Source organism: Lactuca saligna, chromosome 4, assembly GCF_052625555.1.
Source record: "Lactuca saligna cultivar CGN05327 chromosome 4, ASM5262555v1, whole genome shotgun sequence".
NCBI classification, from domain to species: domain Eukaryota; kingdom Viridiplantae; phylum Streptophyta; class Magnoliopsida; order Asterales; family Asteraceae; genus Lactuca; species Lactuca saligna.
Window position 1 is genome coordinate 81,573,865 of NC_136420.1, and position 25,661 is coordinate 81,599,525.

General features: G+C 34.4%; 1 protein-coding gene across 1 annotated transcript; it reads left to right on the top strand.

Moving 5' to 3' along the window:
- Window positions 1-3,910: 3,910 nt before the first annotated feature.
- LOC145039808 (zinc finger BED domain-containing protein RICESLEEPER 2-like) lies at window positions 3,911-5,267 on the top strand. Its single transcript, XM_078987816.1, has 5 exons — window positions 3,911-4,303; window positions 4,387-4,794; window positions 4,855-5,032; window positions 5,108-5,169; window positions 5,238-5,267. The coding sequence occupies exons 1-5, from the start codon at window positions 3,911-3,913 to the stop codon at window positions 5,265-5,267; spliced, it is 1,071 nt and encodes a 356-aa protein (XP_078843942.1).
- Window positions 5,268-25,661: the final 20,394 nt, after the last annotated feature.

A 25,661-nucleotide genomic window follows, 5' to 3' on the forward strand; every position in this document is an offset into this window, starting at 1 on the left:
TTATTTGATTTCTAGCTCACAAACTTCCCATTCAAGAGTTGACATCCACCACTTTTTCTTTTGTGATCAAGTTGACAACCACCCAAATCAGCATCCGAAAATGCTTAAATGAAAAATCCAGTATTTGAAGGATACCACAAGGCCAACGAAACTGTGCCTTTGAGATAGAAAAAAATATTCTTGATAGCTATAACATGAGGCTCCATGGTATTCGACTGGTACATAGTACACTTGCATATAAAAAAAAAATATCATGTCAACCAACCATTAGGTATAGTAACGAACTTATCAAGCTTCGATACAATGTAAGATCAACAGCCGACTTATCTGTCGAAGGTCCTAGTCTTGTGCCAACAACCATCGGTACTCACTACTTGGAGCTATTCGTCATTCCAAACTTCTGTAGCAGATTGCGAGTGTACTTTTCTTGATTAATGCAAATACATTCTCTGCTTTGTCGAATATTTATACCCAAGAAATTGTTAATCTTCCCCATCATACTAATCTCAAATTAACTCTTCATCATATTTTCTAATTCTTTTGACAAATTAGGATCATTATAACTAAATCATCAACATAAATTTGAATAAGCATAAGATGATTTCCAACTTTCTTTCGAAAGAGCTTGGATCAACAAATCCTTGTTTAAATTTCGATGATTTTAAGAAATTTGTAAGAGTGCCATACCAAGACTGTGGTGCTTGTTTAAGACCATAAATAGCTTTGTCTAAAACACAGCAATGATCAGGATACTGAGTACTTACAAAACATGGGGGTAGGCATGCTAACGGATCGGGGATTCCCCGCGACCCGCTGGGACTCGACCCGAACGGATCGAGGATTCCCCACCTTAACGGGTAACGGATCAGGGATGGGGATAAGATATCTTACCCGAAGCGGGGATGGGTAGGGGATGGGCATAGTACTAGCCGCCCCGTTTATGAGCCAATATTATATATATAGGGGTGTGCAAAAAACCGCACAAACCGCCCGCACCGCACCAAACCGCACCATATAATGCGGTTTAGAATTTCGTGGTGCGGTTTGCGGTTCGTCATTTTATCAAACCGCACTATGCGGTGTGGTTTGCGGTTTGTATTTATAAAATCGCGGTTCAAACCGCACCGCACCGCATGTTATATATATATATATATATATATATATATATATATATATATATATATATATATATATATATATATATATATATATATATATATATATATATATATATATATATATATATATATATATATATTCTTTACTTTGTTATAACTTCAAATCACGATTTAGAAACGATGTATTTAAATATATTTCTTACAATAATCAAATATTTATAACGTAACATTAAATCACTATTAGATCAAGATCCCACAGTTTACAAGAATATAGCAACTATAACGACAATATAAAGCAATAACAGGGACACTTACGAAACTATAGTAGCATGAATCACAATTTATTAAAAACGATTTAACTTGAAAATTGTATTTGTTTTTATGAAATAAAAGCAATCAATTTTTTTAACCGGGTCAGTTTTTTGGTTTTTTGATAGATTTAATATTGAACAACTCATCAAACCGCACAAACCGCAACCAAACCGCATAAACCGCCCGCATCAAACCGCACCGCATAACGCAATTTTGAACATTTGTGGTGCGGTTTGCGGTTTCTAAAATATTCAAACCGCATACGCGGTGCGGTTTGCGGTTTTGACTCTAAACGCACCAAACCGCACCGCGCACACCCCTATATATATATATATATATATATATATATATATATATATATATATATATATATATATATATCCGAAATAGGTTTTCAATTTTTATTTATTATTATTAATAACTTTCAATTTTCAATACATAGAATAGTGAAACGTCGTGTACCTCTTAGTAATCTATGAGCATGTCTGACTTGTGAGACAGGGTTAACAGTTAACACATCGACTATAAAAATTGAAGACGTATACTTCTCTATAGTGAATTTCGATTTAAATCCAGTCTACTCTCTAAGTTCTATTTCTACACTTCTGCGTTTCTCCTTCTCATTCTCCATTCTCCAATCAATTAGCAAAATCCTTTGATTCAAGACTCAAGAAATCTGATTTAGGTTGCACTTCTTCTTCTCCAATTGATCACCAAGATGGAAAAATTGTCCAATGGTTGTTACCATGAACGATTATCATCAGCGAGTTTCTTTTTCTTTTTCTTAGTAAACTTATTTATTAAAGTTGATTTCATGTAATCTATTTTCTGCAATCGTTTTGAGCAATAATCGATCTCATGTAATCGACTTATTTGTAATCGTTTTTTCCTGTAATCATTTATCTGTAATTGTTTTTTTTTTTTTCTGTAATTCGTTTTTTGTAATAATCGATTATCCTTCAATCAGTCAGTTAGTTGTTGGCTTGTTCTATATAATAAGAACAATACATAAACAATCTTTTTATTTTGATTTTACCGATCCAGTTAGGAAAAATAGAAACATTGAACCCATTATTTTAATCATAGGGATCGATAACTTATATGAGTTTCATGTTTGTGAAAAAACTTTGGATTTTTTTCATTTGCTATTTGCCAATAACTCACTGATGTAATCTGTTTGCTTTCTGTTTTTTTTTCTTGATTGTTATCTGATTCCTGTTCTCTTTAGTTACATAATATTAAATTAATGTAATCTGTTTGATATGAATTTCATGTTTTCTAGTTATATGATATTAACTTAATGTCATTTGTTTGATGTTCAATTGTAGTCAGACTCCCTATTTGCTTTTTTTCTTGATTATTATCTGCTTCATATTGTTTTCTTAGTTATCTGATATGAATTTCCTATTTTCTTAGTTACATAATATTAACTTAATGTAATATGTATGATATAAAATTCATGTTGTCTTAGTAATATGATATTAACTTAATGTTATTTGTTTGATGTGCTCTTGTAGTGAGACTCAAGACCAAAATCAACAACTTGTTCAACCAAGTTCTAAGGCTGCTGGAACTGGAAAACAAATAATGTTGCACCAGTGGCTGTTGGTACAACAGATACACATGCTACTGGAACAACAAATGTTGAGGATGTTGGTACAACAGATGCACAAGTTTTCGGTACAAATAGAAGATTGGCCTCTTCGTTTTGGGCTCATTTTAAAAAGAAAAAGGTTGATGGAGTAGATAAAGATGTATGCAAGTACTGCAAGAAAAAGTTAAATGGAATAGCTAGAATGGTACCACACACTTTAGTGATCATTACAGAAAATGCTTCTCAAAAAACAATAAAGACATTAGGCAATCAATCTTGAATCCACGCCAAGAGAAAAAAGATGGACCTTTGTCACTTGGTGCATATACATTTGATCAAAACTTTTCAAGGAGAGAACTTGAAAAGATGATAATTCTTCATGAGTACCCACTAAATATGGTGGAACATGTTGGATTTCGAAGTTTTGTTAACTCGGTTAACCCGCTGTTTAAACATGTGTCACGAACTACCATTAGGAGTGATATAATGAACATTTTTGACAGGGAGAAAACAAAGATAAAAAAGATGTTGAGTGAAAACCAAGGTAGAGTTGCAGTGACTACTGATATGTGGATAACCTCTAACCAAAAAAGAGGCTACATGGTTGTTACTACACATTACATTGATGATTCATGGAATATGTGCAATAAAATTTTAAGGTAATAAACTAGTTTTCTTCTATATAGATATAATATAGATTACTGGTGTTCTGATAGTTTTTTTTTTTTTTTTTTTAATTGCAAGTTTATGTATATTCTAGCCCCTCATAATACTAAAACACTAACTAAAGCATTAATGGGGTGTTTAGTTTCATGGTCCATTGATTGCAAGTTATCTACTTTACCTTTAGATAACTGTAATGTTAATAATTCCATGATTGAAAAAAATGAAAGAAAAGTTAAGACTTGATAACTTACTTTTGAAAGGGGAATTTCTTCACATGAAATGTTGTGCACATATCTTGAACTTGATTGTTCAACAAGGATTAAGTGCAATTCAAAGCGAGGTTGAGTGTATTCGTGGGGGTGTTGTTTATTGGACTGCCACTCCAAAGAGAGAGGAAATTTTTGAGGAAGTGAAAGATGGATTATCTCTTTCTAGTAAAAGAAAGTTGGTTTTGGATTGTAAAACCAGACGGAATTCCACTTATCTCATGCTTATGAGTGCAACTGTTTATAGGGAGGTCTTCAATCGCCTAGTACACAAAGATAAAAACTACAAGAAAGCACCTAGTGATCAAGATTGGCATTTGGCAAAATTGATGTGTGAAAAACTCAAGGTGTTTTATAGTGTGACCGAGATGTTTTTTGGTGTCAAATATCCAACTGCTAATATTTTTCCCCAAAAATTTGTGAGATTCAGTTGTTCCTCAAAGAGTGTCTTACATCGCCTTATGCGGAGAGTAAGGCAATGGCTACCAATACGATCGAGAAGTTTCACCAACATCGGTCTCTCATACATGGAGTATTAGCCATAGCCACTATTTTGGATCCACAATTCAAAATGAAGTTGATTGAGTATTATTTCCCCCAAAATTTTGGTGATGAGTCCCAAAAAGAAGTTGAGCGAATTAGAAAGTTGACTTATGATTTGGTAAAAGAATACAAGCCACATGATGCCAATGAAATCCATTCTTCATTTACTAATTTTGATATTGGCATGGATATTAATGATTTTGGAGATTCTTTGGCTGTTTTTGATTTATTTGTGAGTTCCACTTCAAGTGTTGATACTTACAAATCCGGGTTAGATTATTACTTGGAGGAGAATGTTTTGCCAAGGACCGGAGATTTTGACATTTTAGCATAGTGGAAAAGTAATGGTATTAAGTATCCTACTTTGCAACAAGTTGTTAGAGATGTTTTGGCTATACCAGTGTCTACCGTTGCTTCCGAATCAACATTTATTACCGGTGGAAGACACGTTACTCCTCATCGAAATAGGCTTCATCCTAATCTATTGGAAACATTAATTTGTGCTCAAAATTGGCTATGGGATCAGAATCTTGGTAAGGGTTTTTATTTTCAAACTTTTTACTTTACTTTATAAACATACTAATATATAATTATTTGATTATTTCTAGGTAGACATTCAAATAGAGAGAAACATGTTGCAAAGTTTGAAGTTGTTAAAGATGACGATTTAGTAAGTTTGTCATGCTTATATTTTTTAGTAATCAAATATTTGACTTCAAATTTTAATTGATGTTTTAGGGTCCAAGCTACGTGGATTTTGATACTTAGTTTATGAAGATTTGTTGGCGATTGATGGTGATGAAGACCAAAGACTTTTTTTTGAACAAGATTAGAGTGAAACTGTTTTTATTTTAGTTTATTATCAAAACTTAAGAATGTCGTGATCATCTTTTTGTATTTTGTCATCATTGAGAATGAAATATGAATCATTGAAATTTTTAGTTATTGTGATTATTTTTTATGTTTTTAAAATTTCTTACATACTTATAAAGCTTGCATTTTCCCTTGATTGTCTTGCATTTGAAACCCCCACAATAATTTGCTAAAACCTCATGCATTTGAAACCCCCAAACCTTTTCAACTTCTTAATAATTAATCACACATAATCAATGGTAATTCATATGAGATAATAATTTCCTAAAACCTCATGCATTTGTATGGTACTAGAACATGTTTGAGTTTTTGGGTTTTAGACTTTAGTAAATGGGTAATCCGTTTGATACATTGGATTTGAAGCTATCTTATTCGAATTACCGAAAACAAGAGATAAATTAATAATATATGCTCATGCATGTTTTGTACAAGCCCCCAATCAAAATACAATATATCATGATCGTATAATTAACTGTCTTTTATTCCATTTTTGGATTTATAACAACAATTTGTTTACGTGGCGAAGAAAGAAAACTTGAAGATAAATATTTAGGTTGGATGTTTATATAAGATTTGTTTTGAATATATAATATAGATATAAATACACAAATGTGTGTCAAATACAACCCATCACAAATTTAATGTTAGAAACTACAATATAACTCAAAGTGGTTTTCCAAATATAATGTTTATATTACATTATAATATATTAGAAGAATACCATATAGTAGACGAATCTCACATAGTTAGGGTCATATAGTAGACGAATCCCACATCTTAGAAGAATATCATAGTAGTTGCATAAATAATATATTATAATTATATTTCATTTAAAATATGTTAGGATCATTTGGTTATTACATTGTTTTATTAGGCACTATAGTTTCATATATTTTGAATGACTCTTACAAAAACGATATCTGTAATTTAAATATAACGTAATATCTTATGATGTTTATTGAATGATATTATCTTCGATTGAGCACTTTTTAATTGGAATCAACTTTATTATAGTTAAAAATTTTGGCTCTGTTTTTTCATTTCATTAGTTCTAGAATATGATTTTTTATATTAACTTAAAATATATCACTATCTTAAAATAGATTGAGAATGACATTTTTTATATTTACTTAAAATACGGCACCATTTTCTATTCAATAGTAAAACTAACAAAAGTCGTTAAATATGTATTTTTATGAGGTTCAACATAAATAGACTACCACAAATGAGAATTCATATCTAATCCATCATCAACTAATTACAGTAGATACTAATGTGTACATAAAAATTACATTTAAAATTTTAAACTAATAGTAAAAAAATTCATTATTTATTATGATAAAAAATCTATAAATCAAAAAATATACATGATATTTAATCGTATACAAGTTTTATGTATGACTTATTCACAATACATTAAATCATATATAACCATATTAAACTACATTATTATCCCACTGCGTAACGCGCGGACATTCGCCTAGTTTATATTTATAAAAATGGAATTTATTTACTAAACAGATATCCATCGGGTTCCCCGAACCTGACGGGATTAATTTACCCGACTCCGTCAGGGATTTAGCGGGGCGGGGGCGGGGCTGGATGTTGGAATCGGAGGTCGGGGACGGGGATGAGGATCACAATACCCGCCACGATCCACCCCCGTTTGCATCCCTGCCACGTACACCGTTTCTTCGAGCACACCGTTGAGAAATGCACACTTAACATCCATTTGATATGCATCGAAATCCTTATATGCTGCATAGGCTAAAAAGATTCGAACAACCTCGAGTCTTGCGACAGGAGCGAAGGTTTCTTCATAATCTATACTTTCTTATTGCGAATATCCTTTAACAGCTAGCCTAGCCTTATTTCTCAAAACATTACCTTCTTTATCAGTTTTGTTTTTGAAAATCCATTTAAGATCTATGATCGATGTATCTTGAGGTTTCGGAACAAGCCTCACAACGTTGTTTCGTTCAAACTCAGCCAATTCATATTGCCTTGAAACAATTCAATCAGGATCTTCCATAGCAATCGTAATTGACTTTGGTTCAATTTTCGTGATAAACACATTAAACATACAAAATTCTTGATGAGTATTAACTACCTCATTCTTTGCACGAATTTGAGCTCTAGTCAAGACTCCTGCATGTGGATCACCAAGAATTTGTTCTTGTAGATAACTTTGAGTCCATCTGTCCATCAGAGGATATGCTGGATCAAAATCCAATGGTGCATCTTCGAACATTTCATCATTTTCTGATCCATCACATGTATTCAACAAATTATCAGCCATGTCATGAAAATTTTCATGTGAACCATTTGGCAAAGATCCATGTTGCTCCCCCTCAACACTTGGATCAATAATATGTTGCTCCCACTCAACATTTGGATCAATAATATGTTGCCCCCCCCCCTCAAAATTTGCAATTTCTTGATGGTGCACTTCTTCGAAAGTTTGCGCCTACTCAACTTCATGTAACAAACTCAAGTGCTCCCCCTCTACTTGATCATTGGGTAATAATGGCATCCTTTCGACGTTTATTGGTGAATTTGTTGATGAATTTATATCAGGAACATATGGTGTAACATTCGAAACATTAGAATGTTTCTATTCTTCCGGTACTTGATTGTCTTTGGTATGAATTTCTGCATCAATAGCCCTATCAGGAACACCAAAAATTAAATCATAATCAAAATCAAAAGAATTCGAACTTTTAGTTTCATCACTTGATTCATTAATGATTGGTTTTTGTTCAAAGCATTTTTCAACTCTTTTGACTTAGTAATCATCAAAACTAAGATTAAATGTTTCTTCAGTTTTCCCGGTTCGCTTATTGAGCACCATGTATTCCACCGAATTATGAGAATACCCTAAGCATATTTCTTCATCCGCCTTCGACTGAAATTTTGAAAGATTATCCTTAAGATTCATAATGAAGCATCTGCCACCAAAAACATGAAAAAATTTTAACATTTGGTTTTCAATTGATAATGATTTCATATGGGGTGATATCAAATTGACGATGAATAAAAGACCGATTCTGAGTAAAACAAGCTGTCAAAACTGTTTCAGCCCAAATATGTAACAACGTAATTTTCAAAACAAATTTTGATTTTTCAAATAACATAAAACTCATTCAATATTCTCAAATTTCATGTTTAACAATGTCATCATGATAAAACATATCCTAAGATAAAAAAATAAATCTCCTTCCAGTGTGTACGGATCATGCCAACACCTTCCCACGATCATCGCTAGTACCTGAAACACATAACACATAATATTGTAAGCATAAATGCTTAGTGAGTTCCCCAAAATACCACGTACAACACATACGCCACTCAAGGCCATAACTCTATGGGATCTTCTGATCCATGTGTCTTAGGGGATGTTCGCCCCAACTCTAGTAAACCTTCCGTCCCTACTCGTATGACCTTCCGGTCCTCATAATCTTGACCTTCCGGTCTATATACTGTTGACCTTCCGGTCCATGTCATGGTACTCATTGTTGGGTTATGAGCATTCTAACACTCCTAAGTGTACATGCAACCCTAAATACCTTGGATCTATGTTTTCTCTATTATACATGCAAATATGAACATCCAAGGTATTATCCTAATCTAGCATACAAAACTATCAATATAACAAGATAGAATACATACCTCTTTGATGGTGCTTGTCTTCATGAAGCTTGAGTGCCTAGTGCCCCAAGTGTGACACCTCAAATGGTTCACACAACACCAAATACACTTGGAATAACTTGAAAGGATTCTACACTTCATAAAATCGGCTAGCCCTCTCTAGAATAATCTAGTGGCCGATTTTGTCAAGAATAAGATCTTTATATAGTGTTACAATTAGGGCAAACCATAATTGTCATGACTTTCCATTTCCTTGGATCCATGGGTTCAAATACACCATGGAGCATCCAAGGAGCATCATATGGGTTTTGGCCCAACTAGATAATCCATGGAGCATTAGCCCACTATACAAGTATGGATGATTTACACAATCAACCCATATATTTAATTAGTCTTCTTTTGATCACTTAATTAATCCTAGATTAATTCTTGATCAATACTAATTAAATAATCTTATTATTCTTATTATTAATATACTAGAACTTATAATATATTAATAACCATAAGTGTCTTATTTCTCTCATTATAGTCTATCCAAGTGCATGATGCCATGCAACCCAAATGGACCATGCCGGGTCGGGTCAAGTCTTACCAATTATAGTTATGGACTTAGACATTAATCCAACAGTCTCCCACTTGGATAAGTCTAAAACTATTTTTGCGTATGACTTCAGGAACCAACTGGCAATCGTAGCTCTCAAAAGCTTCTGTTGAACTCTGACCTTGTAGATGAACTCTGATCTTGTCAATGACTTGTCCATTAGATAAGGGATCATATATTCCTCCATTCTAGATATCGTATGGACTGAGACATGGATTATAATCATTCTCTCTGTCCATTTGTTGTTTCCCGATTTCCGATTTATGACGACTGACTAATTGAACAAATCAAATCAGTCCTGGCCCGGCCGAGCACTTCCATTTGTCATCATCAAATCATCGAGGGGCCCACAGATATCGCTTTTATCCCGAAGGTAAAAGGAATGGATAAACTTCGACTCATATGGCTTGTTCTACTACTTGTTGAATCATACACAAAGACACGTTTTATAACATCGAGTTACCAATGCGTTTCGTGTAATCAATGTACTATCAACTCATAGTAACAACTCATATCTCTAGGTTTGAAGAATATAAGATATTATCGTCTCATGATCACTCGTGATAAAATCCATGAAGTGATTCCAATGAGCGCGGGTTGAATCCAATACTCAGAACTTATGAGCACTCATGAGTGTTGTAGCCCTTTGTCCAACAACTTAGACCTCTACAAGCCAACCCATGACAGTCTTAATTCATATCTACTTCCAACATATGACCGACTGTGGATGGTTTGAATAACGTAGTCATTCCGGAAGAATAGCCTAGTTTATTCGGGAAGTCAAAACATGCAAAGTGAAACACAATAATAATTGAATCCAATATGGTCTCAGAACTTATGAATATAAATAAAACACCTTTTATTTATCACCATATGATTACACATTATTCATTGTATACTGTTTCAGCTATCAACATTATTCTTGAATTTAAAACAATAGTTGTCCCATGCTCCAAGCATGCACACTATGTTTTCTAAACACTAGTCATGCCATACACCAAGTATGCATAATATGTTTGTCTATGATCTTTATTTTGTGAACTAGATCAAATGAACATAACTTCAATGATTCTCTTTTCACACTCCCAAATCCTTACTGCAAATGCAAGAATTCCAAATTCATGTCATTTACTGAAATCTGTTAGATTCTAAACTTATATGCATCGATCCTCTTGTAATGATTATGTACAAAGTCAGAAAGACTTAACAACAATCATTACAGAGCATTCCAAAGGAGATCAAGTCCTTGGAACCATCCTTCTTGCATTAAGTTTCCTTAATCTTACACAGATTGAAAATTCTAACTTTGAAACATTTCCAGATTCCATTTCGACTATCACTTCTGAACAAGAGTTGCCTCCTTACAGATTATGTCAATATGGTCCTTCCAGAATTATCACTATACTTCCAACTGTCCTTGAGCAACCAATCTTTGGTAAACCTTAGATTTTCCTCGACAATTGTTTAATCCTTTTAGTCATATCCAGTACTAAACCTTTTCCCTTCTTAACGCCCTAGGCATTTGGAAAATTTTAGAAAGGATGAATATAGCACATGTAATCGATCCTATATCCGAAGCATATGGGACACGATTCATGATGTCTCACATAAAGACTAAACCAGTCTTTTGCTATAACATTTCCATTTCTATTTGCCAAGTTCTCATAATTCAGATTATGAAAAGGGATGCCGTAATCATAATCGAATTTAAGAACGCAAATAATGGATCCATATACAGAATTTCCTTATGTTGAGCCATTCCAACATGAAATTCATATATATCCTTGACTAAATGATTAAAACCTCACGATCTAAGCTTATAGATTTGAGATGAAGTATAATTTCCTCTCCCTTAATTATAGCAAAACAACTTTTTCCCAATTGAAACCTTTTGTGTTCTATAATTAACATTGCTAGCTTGCAATACTTATCGTAATTATCATGCTCCCACTAACATGATGATTATTAGCATAACACTTATGCTCCCACTAGCTTTGACATGTATTCAGAAATCAGCTGGACTTCTAGAAGTCAATACTTTATTGACTTTCTTACCAAAGTTCAGATTTCTGATACTAGATTGTTTTGATAAGACTTTATCAAATACATACACCTTCCCTTAGATAGCTCATGGGTGTGTCAAAACAATTTTAAGAACTATGAAAAGGGATGCCGTAATCATAGTCTTGATTGTTTTGACCTTTGCCATTTCTCATAAGTCCAGGTTAGTGTGCCGGTAAACCACACACGCTCCACTAACGACTTTGAGAATGCAAATATCACAATTGCTATCTAGCTAAAATCTACTTAGTGGAAGTGTTTCCTCACCATCATTTTCATGAATCAGAGAGAAACCTTATGACACTTAGATTTATTGGTGTATGTGTTCTTATCCATGTGAATTGTCAAAACCATAGTCACAAGACAAGGATAATGACAAATCCAAACTCATATGGACTGAACTCAATCTTAATTTCTTGCCACCTGGTAGCTCAAGGGCCTACCATTCCAAGTTGTTGTGCAACACATTAAGAACTCTAAGAACTCATATGCAAAGCCAACTTTAACTGGAATGGGCACAAAATATGTCAACACGATAGGTTATGAACCTTAAGTCGTGTGCTAGTGAAGAACTTCAGGTTTCATTCTTGATTAGTTCTTGAGAATTTCAAGACCTTTAAGACTCCCACTGTCCTCTTGACCTATAAGACTCCCTTGTCAAACATCCAAGAGATAGTGCGGATTCTAATCAAGACAAACACTTTACACAATTGGCCTAAGTTGGTCTTTGTTTTATCCAAAACATCACAACTTACCAATTTCAAATGTACAAGAGTAGAAAACTTTTACTCTTACATTTGTCAAGTGTTTTAAACCTTCTTTAAGACATGTCACTCAAATTACAATCTTGGAGTATGACTCTAAGACTTGTATTGGAACGAAGTATGACTCATCTTCTTGATTTAACCATTTCAACAATTTCAAGATCCCTTCTTCTTAGTCATAAGAATGCACTAAGACTTCCTTAGAGAACAAATTTTGTTTCTTAATCATTAAGATGATCACAAAGTTGATACTAAAGTACTCTCCCATCTTTTCAGATTTGAGAAACTTTTATCCTTCTGCCTAATTTGATTCTTCTTATCCGCTCTGCTATGCATTGGAACCTTTTTCAATGTCTCAGAGTTACACTTAAGCTTGTAAGTATAATCATATTTACTGAACTCTAGTAAAATATGACGAATAGCCTTATATCTTTTGTGGACTTAATCAGTGCACATGACTATGTACTCGATCCCTTAGTCCATTACTTGACTCACACATCCATGTGAACAAGTAATTAGTCTTAATTTTTCCAATACTTGAAAGTTCTCATTCATCATGCTATAGAACTTGCATGATTCCAAGTCCCGGTCCAATTGAGAATTTGGATGATGAGAATCTTTCCTTTATTTGATAAATTTAGACATTACCACAAATGAAAGAATCAATTTCATACTTCCACTCTTGCTATTAATGGAATCGTATAAGCAACAATTTTTCCTCAAATGCCATTGTAAGGATATCAAAAATTTCTTTTATTTTAAAACTATGCGGAAAAACTTATCCTTACAACCCATATGAAAACTTGTTGTTATCTATTCCTAAACAATATCTCATAACTCCTAAGAAGTAGCTCAAGAATCCGATCTTCAAACTACGCGATAGAAATCCATCTATGCGATTAGATTCAGCATATTCTTTCTTTAAGTTCCTTTACTTTTCTTTGATTCTTAAAACATTACCATGTGACCCAGTCACATCATGTATCCGGAATCTCAGAATAGAAACTTAACAGAGTTAGAGTAGTGGACTTTACCTGAAGTAGAGTCAACCTTATTGACTTTAACATCCTTAGGTAAATTAGGCAGCTTCGCAACTAATGCCCCTTCCTTTGGCAATATAAACATATGGACCCTTTGATAATGGTACACGAGACTATCACAGACTTAGACTTTTCTCTTTACCATTTGTTCAACCGAGTTGACTATGGCCGATCCCTTTCCATTGGGAAGAGAATGCTTTTTCTGGATTTCCTGTGTCACTATTGTCAATGTCCATAAAGTTTCAGGAAGTTGATCTTAGCAAATAGATAAGATCATTAAGGGTCTTGTCATAGTCTGTTTCATAGGTGTTCCAAAAGAACTCACTATGTGACTTAGAAAGTAGTTGAGCCACTAACTTTCTCAAGACTTTGACACCCAACTCTCCCGGCTTGTCAATATGTGACTACATCTCCAAGATGTGATCACACCTAGACCTTGCCTTGCCATTAGGGCTTGAGTGATCTTAAAATTTTCAAGAACTTGTGGGTTAGGGAGAATAATTGGAGGAGGAGAAAGAAGTATGATATCCATGGGACATCATCTTCATTAGGAATGCTTGTTTCAAGAGATTTGGGAAGATCATAAATGTCTAAACCAGACATGTTATGGGAGATATTCAAGATAGTTGATCTTTGAGTCCTTAATATGACACCCAATATGAAAATATTAAGGCTAGGACCCAACAAACTATTTTATAACTTAGAAGAAGTATGCCGTAATCCAAGCTATAAAACAATTTGAAGGTAGCTGAATGACGATTCACCAATTTCCACCAAGATAAACGAAATGTATTATTAGGTTTTAATTGGTTTTGAAACTCCTAGATCTTTTGAGATTCATTGAACTGTTCAATGGCATGTTTCAATCTCGAGTGTGCCCTTCAGGTTTTGTGACTGGGATGCCGAGGATCACAAAACAAGGTGTGAAGTAACCATGCAAATTACTTGGTACCCTTAAGTGTTTACCCCTCAATCGATGTGCCGGTTAACCACACACGCTCCATCGATACTATGATAAACATTAAGTTACCCTTTGCCTACCTTGTTAAATACGAGTTAGTGTGCCGGTTAACCACACACGCTCCACTAACCGACTTAAACAAAGTGCAAAGTGTAATTTCATGGATTAGCACCTTCTTCACATTTTCCTAAGTAACTAAGATTGGGAATTATTAAGAGTTTAGTTACTTAGTATTTATCATTAATACTTTTAATGAAGGGAGAATTATAGTCATGTCAAACCCGTTCGGCTAACGACCCTCAACCGGTCAAGCAAGCGGTGGGTGAGAGTGAACACCCATTAAGTTGCCATTTTATAGGCAACAACCTTATACCCACCTTATAGACCGGCTTCGTGAATGAGGCGTACTAGTGGTAAGACCGACTTTACTCTTATACATATAAATATTATTAACTTATAATATTATAAAGTATAAGGGTTGAATTTTAACTTTTAAAATTCTTAGGGCTAACTTGGAATTAAAGTATTCATAAGAGAAAACTTTACAAATTCCAAAACTTGAGGGCAAGTTTTGAAACTATTCAAAACTAATTAATTCCATAACTTATGTGTTTAAAGTAGTTTTAATCCAAAAACTCTTCAAGTTCCATAACTTGAGGACAAATTATGGAAGACTTTAAACTAATAAAGAATTAATTTTTCCTTTATTTTATAACTTATGGAATTAATTATGGTTACATATTTTTATTTATTTATTTATTAATGAAGTGACTCTTGAACCTCCATAACTTAAGGACAAGACTCTTCATCTTTTGTAACCATTGCCAACTTTTATGAGTTTTTATGAAACTTAAATGTGACTTTTCATATAACTTGAGGACAAGTTACAAAAACACATTTTAGAATCAACTCTTAAATTAATTTGGATTGAAAACAACTTTTTCACTCAACTTTTCTATTAATCTAAGCAACTCATAAGAACAAGATAATTCAAATCAAACTTTTTCATGTAATTAGTCTAACCTTTAAACTAATACAAAACATGAATCTATTGACAATTATCTTTGAAAATGGATTAGCATGAACATTACCACATTAAAAAACAAGTTTATAAGTTCAAAAACAACTTAGGGTAATGTTCCTAGTCCATTTCTAGCCAAAAACTTCGAAAGTATGCTGTCTGGGGTCCAACTCGTCGAGTGCATGAACACAACTCGGCGAGTTGGATGCATTTTGCCTTGGACTCGTCGAGTCCCTTCATGGACTCGGCGAGTCAGCTGGGCTGACAACATCAAAACTCGATTTTTCAGCTTCTATTGCAGGTATAACAAGAAAACAAGCCTAGGCTCTGATACCACTGTTGGGTTATGAGCATTCTAACACTCCTAAGTGTACATGCAACCCTAAATACCTTGGATCTATGTTTTCTCTATTATACATGCAAATATGAACATCCAAGGTATTATCCTAATCTAGCATACAAAACTATCAATATAACAAGATAGAATACATACCTCTTTGATGGTGCTTGTCTTCATGAAGCTTGAGTGCCTAGTGCCCCAAGTGTGACACCTCAAATGGTTCACACAACACCAAATACACTTGGAATAACTTGAAAGGATTCTACACTTCATAAAATCGGCTAGCCCTCTCTAGAATAATCTAGTGGCCGATTTTGTCAAGAATAAGATCTTTATATAGTGTTACAATTAGGGCAAACCCTAATTGCCATGACTTTCCATTTCCTTGGATCCATGGGTTCAAATACACCATGGAGCATCCAAGGAGCATCATATGGGTTTTGGCCCAACTAGATAATCCATGGAGCATTAGCCCACTATACAAGTATGGATGATTTACACAATCAACCCATATATTTAATTAGTCTTCTTTTGATCACTTAATTAATCCTAGATTAATTCTTGATCAATACTAATTAAATAATCTTATTATTCTTATTATTAATATACTAGAACTTATAATATATTAATAACCATAAGTGTCTTATTTCTCTCATTATAGTCTATCCAAGTGCATGATGCCATGCAACCCAAATGGACCATGCCGGGTCGGGTCAAGTCTTACCAATTATAGTTATGGACTTAGACATTAATCCAACACTCATAACATAGCATAACACATACATATCACATAACAACACATATCACCTACTTCGCATATCATATAAGACCTTCCGATCACACATAGTTACCACTCTAGGTAAAGTATAGTGAAAAGATTCACCTCGTGTACTGTCTAGTAATTCACGTGCTCGGTATCCCTGAACCTCGTAACAATGACCTAGCCCCGCCTAAACGTATAAGCAATCATCTCTAATCAATAACTGCTCTCCAGGAGAGACTAGTCCGTTCCAATGTTCTCTCAGAAGGCTAAAAGACCATTTTATCCTTCTAATGGTCCAAAAGCCCAAGTGTTGACCCAACCCTAAAAGTCAACGGTCAAACTATGACCAGACTCGTCGAGTGTACATAGGTGACTCGACGAGTCCAAGTGTGTCCTCTGAATCTTTCTAAACCTCACTCGACTCGTCGAGTGAACCTTCCACTCGACGGGCTACTACCGGTCACGAGTCGCAGGGCAACCCGACTCGACTCGTTGAGTCCCCTTATGGACTCCACGAGTTTCTTCAATGACAATCACCCAAACGACCTTCTAAGGTCATATCTACTTCTCTAACCTATAGATTTGACTTCCCCATGTCCAATAATCACGTAAAGGTTAAGACTTGACACTCATGCAATGCAACCAAGGCTTCTTTTGGTGAAATGGCTTCTAAAATGGCATCCTAGGTTCATTTTCTCCATGGAACCACACAAAGCAAGATAGATAATGCTCTTTGGACCTCTAAAGGTCTAGATCCAGAGTCTAACACCCAAAGGGACAACATATGCATCAATTCAAGCCAATAAAGGGGTAGAGAAAACCCTAAATTCAAGGATCTTGCACAAAACAGAAGGAGAGATCGATTTACTACCTCAACAATGAAGACCCAAGCTTGAAAACCACAAAATCACAATCCTCTTAACCTTCTCTTGCTGGAAACACCTTCTTCTTTGCAAAGCCACAACAAAAAGGATCAAAATAGCTCTCTCTCTCTCTCTCTCACACACACACACACACACACACACAACTCGCTCAAGCTCTCAAGGGTTTCTATCTCTGGACTGGTAGCTGCAAATGAGGGATATAAGATCCCTTAAATAGGGCACATTCCCGGAGATTTAGGGTTCCTTACTTTAGCGCAGACTCATCGAGTCCACCCATCTACTCGTCGAGTCCGTTCATTAATCTAGTCATCAAACGTGATCCTCGAGGAGTCTAAGCGTCAACTCGTCAAGTCCCTTCTTATAACTCAAAATAAACAATTAAAATCTGATACCTGGAAATCCGGATGTTACAAAATATATTGTGGAAGATTCGCATAAGTCAACATTGTTCTTGGTGCTTCGCAAATAGAACGATTTATCCTTTCGGCAACACCATTTTGTTGTGGTGTGTAAGGAGAAGAAAAATTATGCGAAATTTCTTTGTCTGTTAAGAACGAATCGAACACTTTGTTCTTAAACTCAGATCCATTATCACTCTTGATCTTGTGTGACAACCCGATATTTCGAATCAATGTAATGACCTAAAATGACAAGAATTGTAACCCCTTTTAATATAATGAAATTATTATCGAAAATAAAATGTTCAAAAGTCATCTACTGGATTTCATAAAGGATAGATATCGTGTCAAGGGTTTCATAAATATAAAGAACACTAAAAACTGAGTTATAACGAAGAAGTTATGACCAACCTAAGATTCACAACAAAAACCGTCAATAAGGTTAAACGTAAAATGAGAAATTTTAATAAAATACTTATTAGCCTTAGGTATCTAAATAAAACTCGAAGATAATATTAAATCTTGAATATACATAAAAAGAACGTCCAAATATGACTTCGTATGAGGAAGTTATGATTTTTCGAAGTTTCGGTATAGCAGTAGACAGCTAAAAACTCGAAATAGAGATCGAGTGATTTCTAGCCGAAACAACCTAAATGAGAGTCGAAGACCTCAACAATCGTAGTACAACGGTAAAAAATCTGTCGAAAACAGACATCAGATGAAGAAGTTATTGATTTTTAACGGACCTTTCATGTCCCGGCCTGTTAAAAATAATATAATTAAAATAAAATCAAAATTAGCCGACGGAGTCTAAATGAAAGTTGTAGATTACATTCTCACCTACGCGTGGATATAAAAAACGTGAAAAATAGAGCTTGTACGCAAAACTTATACAATTTAGAAGTTGGAAAAATCCATTTACGCTCCGCGTAAAGGATTACGCCCCGCATACTAGAGGATAGGAGCCTCGTCCCATCGGCCAAAAAGCTCTCCCATTGGACAGAAGCCCTCCCATCCGAAGTACGTAAGCAATGACGTCCACTACGCCCCGCGTAACCTCGTGCGCCCAACGTACTGAGGCGGTTCAGCCTCCCTATAAAAGGGATGCGAGGGTTCCGGGCATAATTGCTCATTTTCTCTCCTTCTCTTGCATTTTTACTCCGTTTTGCGTGCAATAAATATCCCGAATCCCCGGTTTTGATACCCAAGTCCCGAAGGAAGTTTTACGCTCCCGAGATTCCTGAAAATCTAGAGAAATCCGCTTTCTCCTGCCAAAGTTTTGTTTGGTTTTCATCTAACCATCTTCACTCTATCAGGTGAGTTCATACCCCTATAACTATGTTTTCAAATGCTTTGTAAATACTTTTATACACTTTTAAGGGGGGAGGGGAATACAAGTAAACACACGATTATCCTCGTGTGAAAACATCAATCTCTTGGTATACTTTTTGTTATAGTCAATCATATGTGATTTATAACTACCATACGAAAACATTCTCATACAACATATCATGATAACACTTTGTCTTTTTGGAATGAAACATGTTGTTATATAAATATCAAGCACTTTATTTATATTTTAAGTATAAATGTTCAATAATATTATACTTTACATACAAAGTCGACACTACACTAGGGTTTACCATACAAACGAAACATACTTTTGGAAAAACTATAGTAGGTATAGTTTACTAGATACTCATGAGATTTTACATACTATAAGTACTATATGAAGGAAATACTTTCATATACAAGAACAAATGGACTTTTCATACGTAAATCTATTTGATACTAAGTTTTTTGAGACATTCAACTTCACATACTTTCAAGTATGCAGTTAAAGTCCTGTATTATATACCATAATCTATTGTATGGAGAGTGTGATACTTGTGTATAGATCTATACGGGATTGACAATCCCGCACCTAAACTGTTAGCTACAGTTAGACCGGCAGGTCTGGGGTGACAAACGTCATAACATTCCAACACCTGAAGAACGTTGTTACAGCTAGTCTAGGTCATTAGCATGGTTATAAAACTCACATGGAGTATTAAAAAATATGATGATTTACGGGGTTATCAAATGTCTTAGTGATTTTATACATACATAAAACTATTATTCTAGGCATGATAACTACTAATGCATTACAGTTTTTGGAACTTTTAAACTACCACACACTCATGGAAAAATTGGATTTTTCAAAAGCAAACTCAGTGATTTTATACCAAACTTACAAATTTTATACATAAACGCTTATGAACTCACCAACTTAATTATTGACACTCTTTCAAAACTACTTGTATTTCTCAGGGATTCAGTAATACAGGTAAACCCCAACTTTTGGAGAAGGGACGCTAAGGCGTTATTTTAAAACTCATTTTGTCATCATATTGTAATTTGTTTTGAACAAGTATCATTCAACAATGTAACTTTTAAATTATATATATGATGGTTGTTTTACTTTCTTTACTATGTATTCAACTGTTACGATACTACATGAAGTCATCCGCCCTCGAATGATTCTGCTGTTCTGGTTTGGGGGTGTGACATTCTTCACAATGCTTCAACATGTCAAAATGATACCCTGATATCAAATATGGGTATAAACTGTAAAGTTAGACTAAAGTTCAGGGACTCATTACAATTTTTTTTTTCTTTTCTTCCACAATGTCGAAATCAGATCTTTATTTCAAAATGGGTTTAAAGTGCCATGGATTTGAAGGTTCAGGGGTGTGTTTTGAAACTATACATTTTCTTCTTCAATTCATTACCCAGATAATGAAGACTACACAGACAACCCTTCACAACATTTATCAACCCTTCGCTTTTAACAATCTACCCTTTGAAACTCGACCCTAGCAACTTATTAATGAATCCATCAACTCCTTATTAATGAACAGTAACCCTTCGCTAACGCTTTGATAGCGAAGTCTTCGATTAACAAATCCAAGTCTTCGAAATTAGATTATAGGCATCGACAACAAAACAATCCAAAATCGAATCAATATCAACCAAGTCGTCGACTATACAGACTTCGAAACATTGACTTCCAAATCACAGGTCTTTGAAGCTTCAACATCAATAGTGATTCCTTTTTGTGACTAATCCCAAATCATCAATCAATATCAAAGCAATCCAAAATCAAATACAATATCACGAACTTTGCTTCCCAAAAACCATCAATTCCAAACAATAATCAATCTCATCAGCCTTCGAAATTTATAATCAAATCTCTTCATTTGTTCGTCATCCATCATTGACATTAACCAAATCATCAGTCGATACTCAATCTTTCGAAATCGGCACTTACAAACTTAATTAAAAATTTAATTGTTTGACTCTTCGCTATCAAATTATCATTGATACCATTGTTTGACTAACAATCGGTAGATATTAACCCACTTGGGATCACTTGAATCCCATAATTCATTATTTACCTTCATCGCATCTTCTATTTCGAAATAGCCATGAACATGAATATCGACTTCCATTTCTAATGCTTTGACCAATTTAACAAGTTAGACTCCAAAAATCAACATTAACACAATTTCGAATATGTTCTTAAGCCATCCTTATCAAAAACATTATCAAACATTTTCCTTTCTTTTTCAATGCAGTATCAGATGCGACGAACCATTTGACTCAACAAAATCGAACACCAGTCGGAACTTCGAAACTCTTTATATGATCTCAAAATCACAAGTTCCGTTCTACAGATCTTCCCAAAACACCAAGCCTTTGACACCAAACCAAACTCAATCTTTCAATCAACACACAACATACCAATTTTGATTTTCAGATTTCTCAAGCTATCGATTTTGACTTTTAGGTTTGACCTCAATGAACACAGTCAAGAATATTTGAGAGTACAAGCATTGTAAGCGTGGGATGAGTAACGGACAAATTGTTTCATAACCGATTAATGGATTGTTTGGGCTTCAATATTGAATTCGTATCAAAAGTATTATGGGCTTAATAATTTTCATGAACAATAAAGGATTTGAATATTGGATTAAAGTGATTAATGGGCTTATGGAACTGATCAATGAACAGTAACAAAATTAAATCCACAGGATTAAAAAAAATGGATCAAAATGAATTCTAATTCAGTTTTGGGCTTGATAAAAAGAATTATGTTGGATCAACAATGGGGTTTGGAACAATATAGATCCAAAGAAACAAAATGATCAAAATTGAAAAACATAAGTGCATGAATCCAATTTATGAACGTTTCGGAATTCATTTGAGAGTTTGAGATACCTTTTTGATGAATCAAGTTCCATTTGCAACGAACGAATCAAATTTAGAAGATCTTGGTTCTTTTGTTCGAAAGAGAAAATCTCCAATTTGAACATTGTACCACCCACTATGCATGATGTACAACTAGTTCTTCGTGTTCTTCAACGGCCCAAGAACATCTTCATAAGTACCATCAACACTTTTGGGGTTTGACTTCAATTTCACTGCAACACTTGGAGATTGTTGCTTTGGAAACCAAATTTGCTTCACAACAACACTTGATGATTTTTGTGAGTAAATCCGCTTGTTTTTGCGTTTAATCTTCCTGTTTTTCTTTCTCATCTTTTTGCATCTTGAAGATTTGATTTCATGAACAAACCCACTTTCCACAACTTCAACATTGTGAGTTTGAATCAAATCTTTTGGAGTTTGATACTTGTGAATTTCTTGGATCACCTAGGGATGAGAAATTGGGCCGAAAACCCGAACCGAACCGAACCAAACCGAATTAGACCTGAATAAGCAATTCGATTCGGTTTTCGGGTATCCATATAAGGCTTATTCGGTTTTCGGGTTATTCGGTCCGGGTTACCCGAATAAGGGGTTATTCGGTCCAAAAAACCGAACCGAATATGAAGAGTCTTTTTTTCCCTTGCGGCCTTGCGTGAGTCGATTTAGTGTTTAATCTGTTTCTTTAAAAAGTTTGTTATGAAATCATAATCTACAAAAGTCATAAAAAATACAATATTTATTCGGGTTATTCGGGTTATTCGACTCCTTAATAATCTTGTACATGTTATTTGGGTTATTCGGGTTATATACTTATAGATAGATTTTTGGGTGTTTTGGATGTTTAATATTTAGTGTTTAATTTGTTTCTTTAGAAGATTTGTTATGAAATCATAAGTTACAAAAGTAATGCAAAATATTCGGGTTATTCGACTACAAAATCATTTTGTATATGTTATTCGGGTTATTCGGGTTATATACTTATGAAATCATAAGCTTCAAAAGTAATACAAAATATTTGGGTTATTCGACTACAAGTGTTATTCGGGTTATTCGACTACAAAATATTCGGGTTATTCGACTCCTTAATCATCTTGCACATGTTATTTGGGTTATTCGGGCCGGAACCGAACCGAACCGAATAATACCTGAACCGAACCGAACCCGTATTGCTTATTTGGTTCGGTTTTCGGTTCATACAATTTGCTTTATTCGGTTTTCAGTTTATTCGGTTCGGTTCAGTTTGGTTCGGTTCCGACCCGAATAACATCCCTAGGATCACCGGCTTCCGATAAGGAATCATTCCTTCAAACGAATCACAAGAACACAAAATATCATCGGTTTGAATTCCAATCGAGCAGAAAACCTTTTCATCTTCATGAGAATCAACTTGATTCTTCTTATCATGAATTTCAAGAACATCAACAACATCATATTGAACTCCATTGTCTTGAAATTCAACAAACTTAAGAGCATGAAGATCATTTGGATTTTAAATTAGAGAAATGTATTTCTTATTAAACAAATCTCTTTCTTCTCCTTCCTTTTTGTTTACACTAAGGACTAACATGGACAAGGCACTTTTCATCAACCATTCAATCATATAAAGTGATTGAAATATCAAGCTTCCATGATCATCCTTCAAACCTCCATAATAAACCTTATTACTCTATGAAATCAAATCGCTTAATATTAACCCAAAAAATTGATCTTCATTGACTTTGTACTTGATATCTTCAACGGTCACAATCCAAGAATCATATGGAAAATCCACCATGATCATAAGAACTTGAAAATTTTTAGAGATAAAAAGTGATTTTGAATGAGTTTTCTAGAGAGATATAGCAAAAATCACTTGAATTCTAGTGAAGAAAATCTAAATTTTCCAGTTGTGACATTACTCCAAACCATAGGGACCATTCGTGTAATTTACTCTCTCTCTCTCTCTTTCTATATATATATATATATATATATATATATATATATATATATATATATATAGACACACACACATATGAGTTAAATCGAGTGAGGGCACAAAAATAAGTGAGGACTGTAAGGACAAATTTTTGCAGTAATATTGAAAAGATAAAAGAGGGAGATTTTATTTTATTTATCATCAATATAACGTAGAGCATATAAATAACATTAAAATAATAAAAATAAAAGACTATAGACTAAAACTATGTTTAAATGTTTATAATATTTTGGAAATTTAATAAAAGAGCAAGTCAAGGGATGTTGCTTTTTGCTATCTCTTTTTAATCGTGGTCTCATCTTTTCCCTCGGCCTTATTGTTTATTCATTCATTTACCAAGGCTTGCCGGATTTGAGCTTAGTGAAGCGCGACACATCTAATGTGGCTTCGGTATACACCATACCACCAATTCAGCATGCCGAGTTCAGTGATCAAACTCGGTGACCAGTTGTCGAGACCTCTATTCTTTGCATTCTTCTTCCCCAATCAACATTAAATCCCTCGTATCTTTTTAATGCCTTCTTTTCTTAGTTGGAGCTCATCTCGGAGCAGTCGATGCCACTTCCCTCGGCCTAATAAGATATGCTCACCTCTTACCCACTCTATTTTTTTTCCTTTTTTCTTAACTGTAACATCAAAAATACTAATAAAATTTTCTTTTTCAACCACCAAATACCATACAACCATTTGTTCAAAAATATTTAAATGTATTCCTAGATATCAGAGTGGATCCAAAACAGATAATGCGGAAATAAACTTCATGGGATGTTGTGCGATCACGTTGGGCCATTCCCTTTGGAACCAAAAGTACCTGAAATGTTTAAACCAGAAACCCGTAAGCAAAAAGCTTAGTGATTTCCCCAAAATAGTACATACCAAACATAACATCGGGCCTCGACCACATAACAGTCCCCACCGAACATAACGTGCCCGACCCAACATACAAACGGGCCTTGTCCATCACACAAATGGGTCCTGCATAACAAGATGCAATGCAAGAGTCACATATATAACTAACATCCTAAAAAATATAGTGAGAAGACTCACCTCTTTCGTTCCTTTTGCTTCTATTTTGCGATTTTTCATTCTTGGTCAATTTTCTTTTTTCAAATTTCAGCCGAGCTACAAAATTCAAATTGTATAATTTGAAGCTATTTTGCGTCATGGGTATGTAATCACCTTTGTCAGCTCCTGATATATTGGATGAAGAACCCCCCCCCCCCCCCCCCCTTTTTTTTTTTGCCTTATCTTTACGACTCGGATGAAGTATATCTTCAAGTTCAAGCTCTTCATTTGGTTCACATCAAACCTAGAAATGAGCACCCGATGAAGTTTTGTAACTTGCCACAATTTTTTTTTGTTCTTTTTAAACCACCTTTTTCATTTTTTACATAAACGTCTTTCTATTTATGGAAATCAGATAAGACCTTCAACACATCGACAAATTTGATCGACCTTCCTTTATTGTTGACCTTAGATATTTCTAGCACCGTCTAAAAGAGTTTGTGTTCACTTTCCCTGATTTTTTTGTAGGCATTTCAAGTTGTACTTGCCACTAAACTATGTTGTAACATCCCAT

Coding starts and splice junctions, on each gene's coding strand:
- LOC145039808 (XM_078987816.1), top strand. CDS start 3,911: ATGAAAGAAAAGTTAAGACTTGATAACTTACTTTTGAAAGGGGAATTT. Junction 4,304..4,386: donor TGATGTGTGAAAAACTCAAG/GTGTTTTATAGT, acceptor TGTGAGATTCAG/TTGTTCCTCAAAGAGTGTCT. Junction 4,795..4,854: donor ATTATTACTTGGAGGAGAAT/GTTTTGCCAAGG, acceptor AATGGTATTAAG/TATCCTACTTTGCAACAAGT.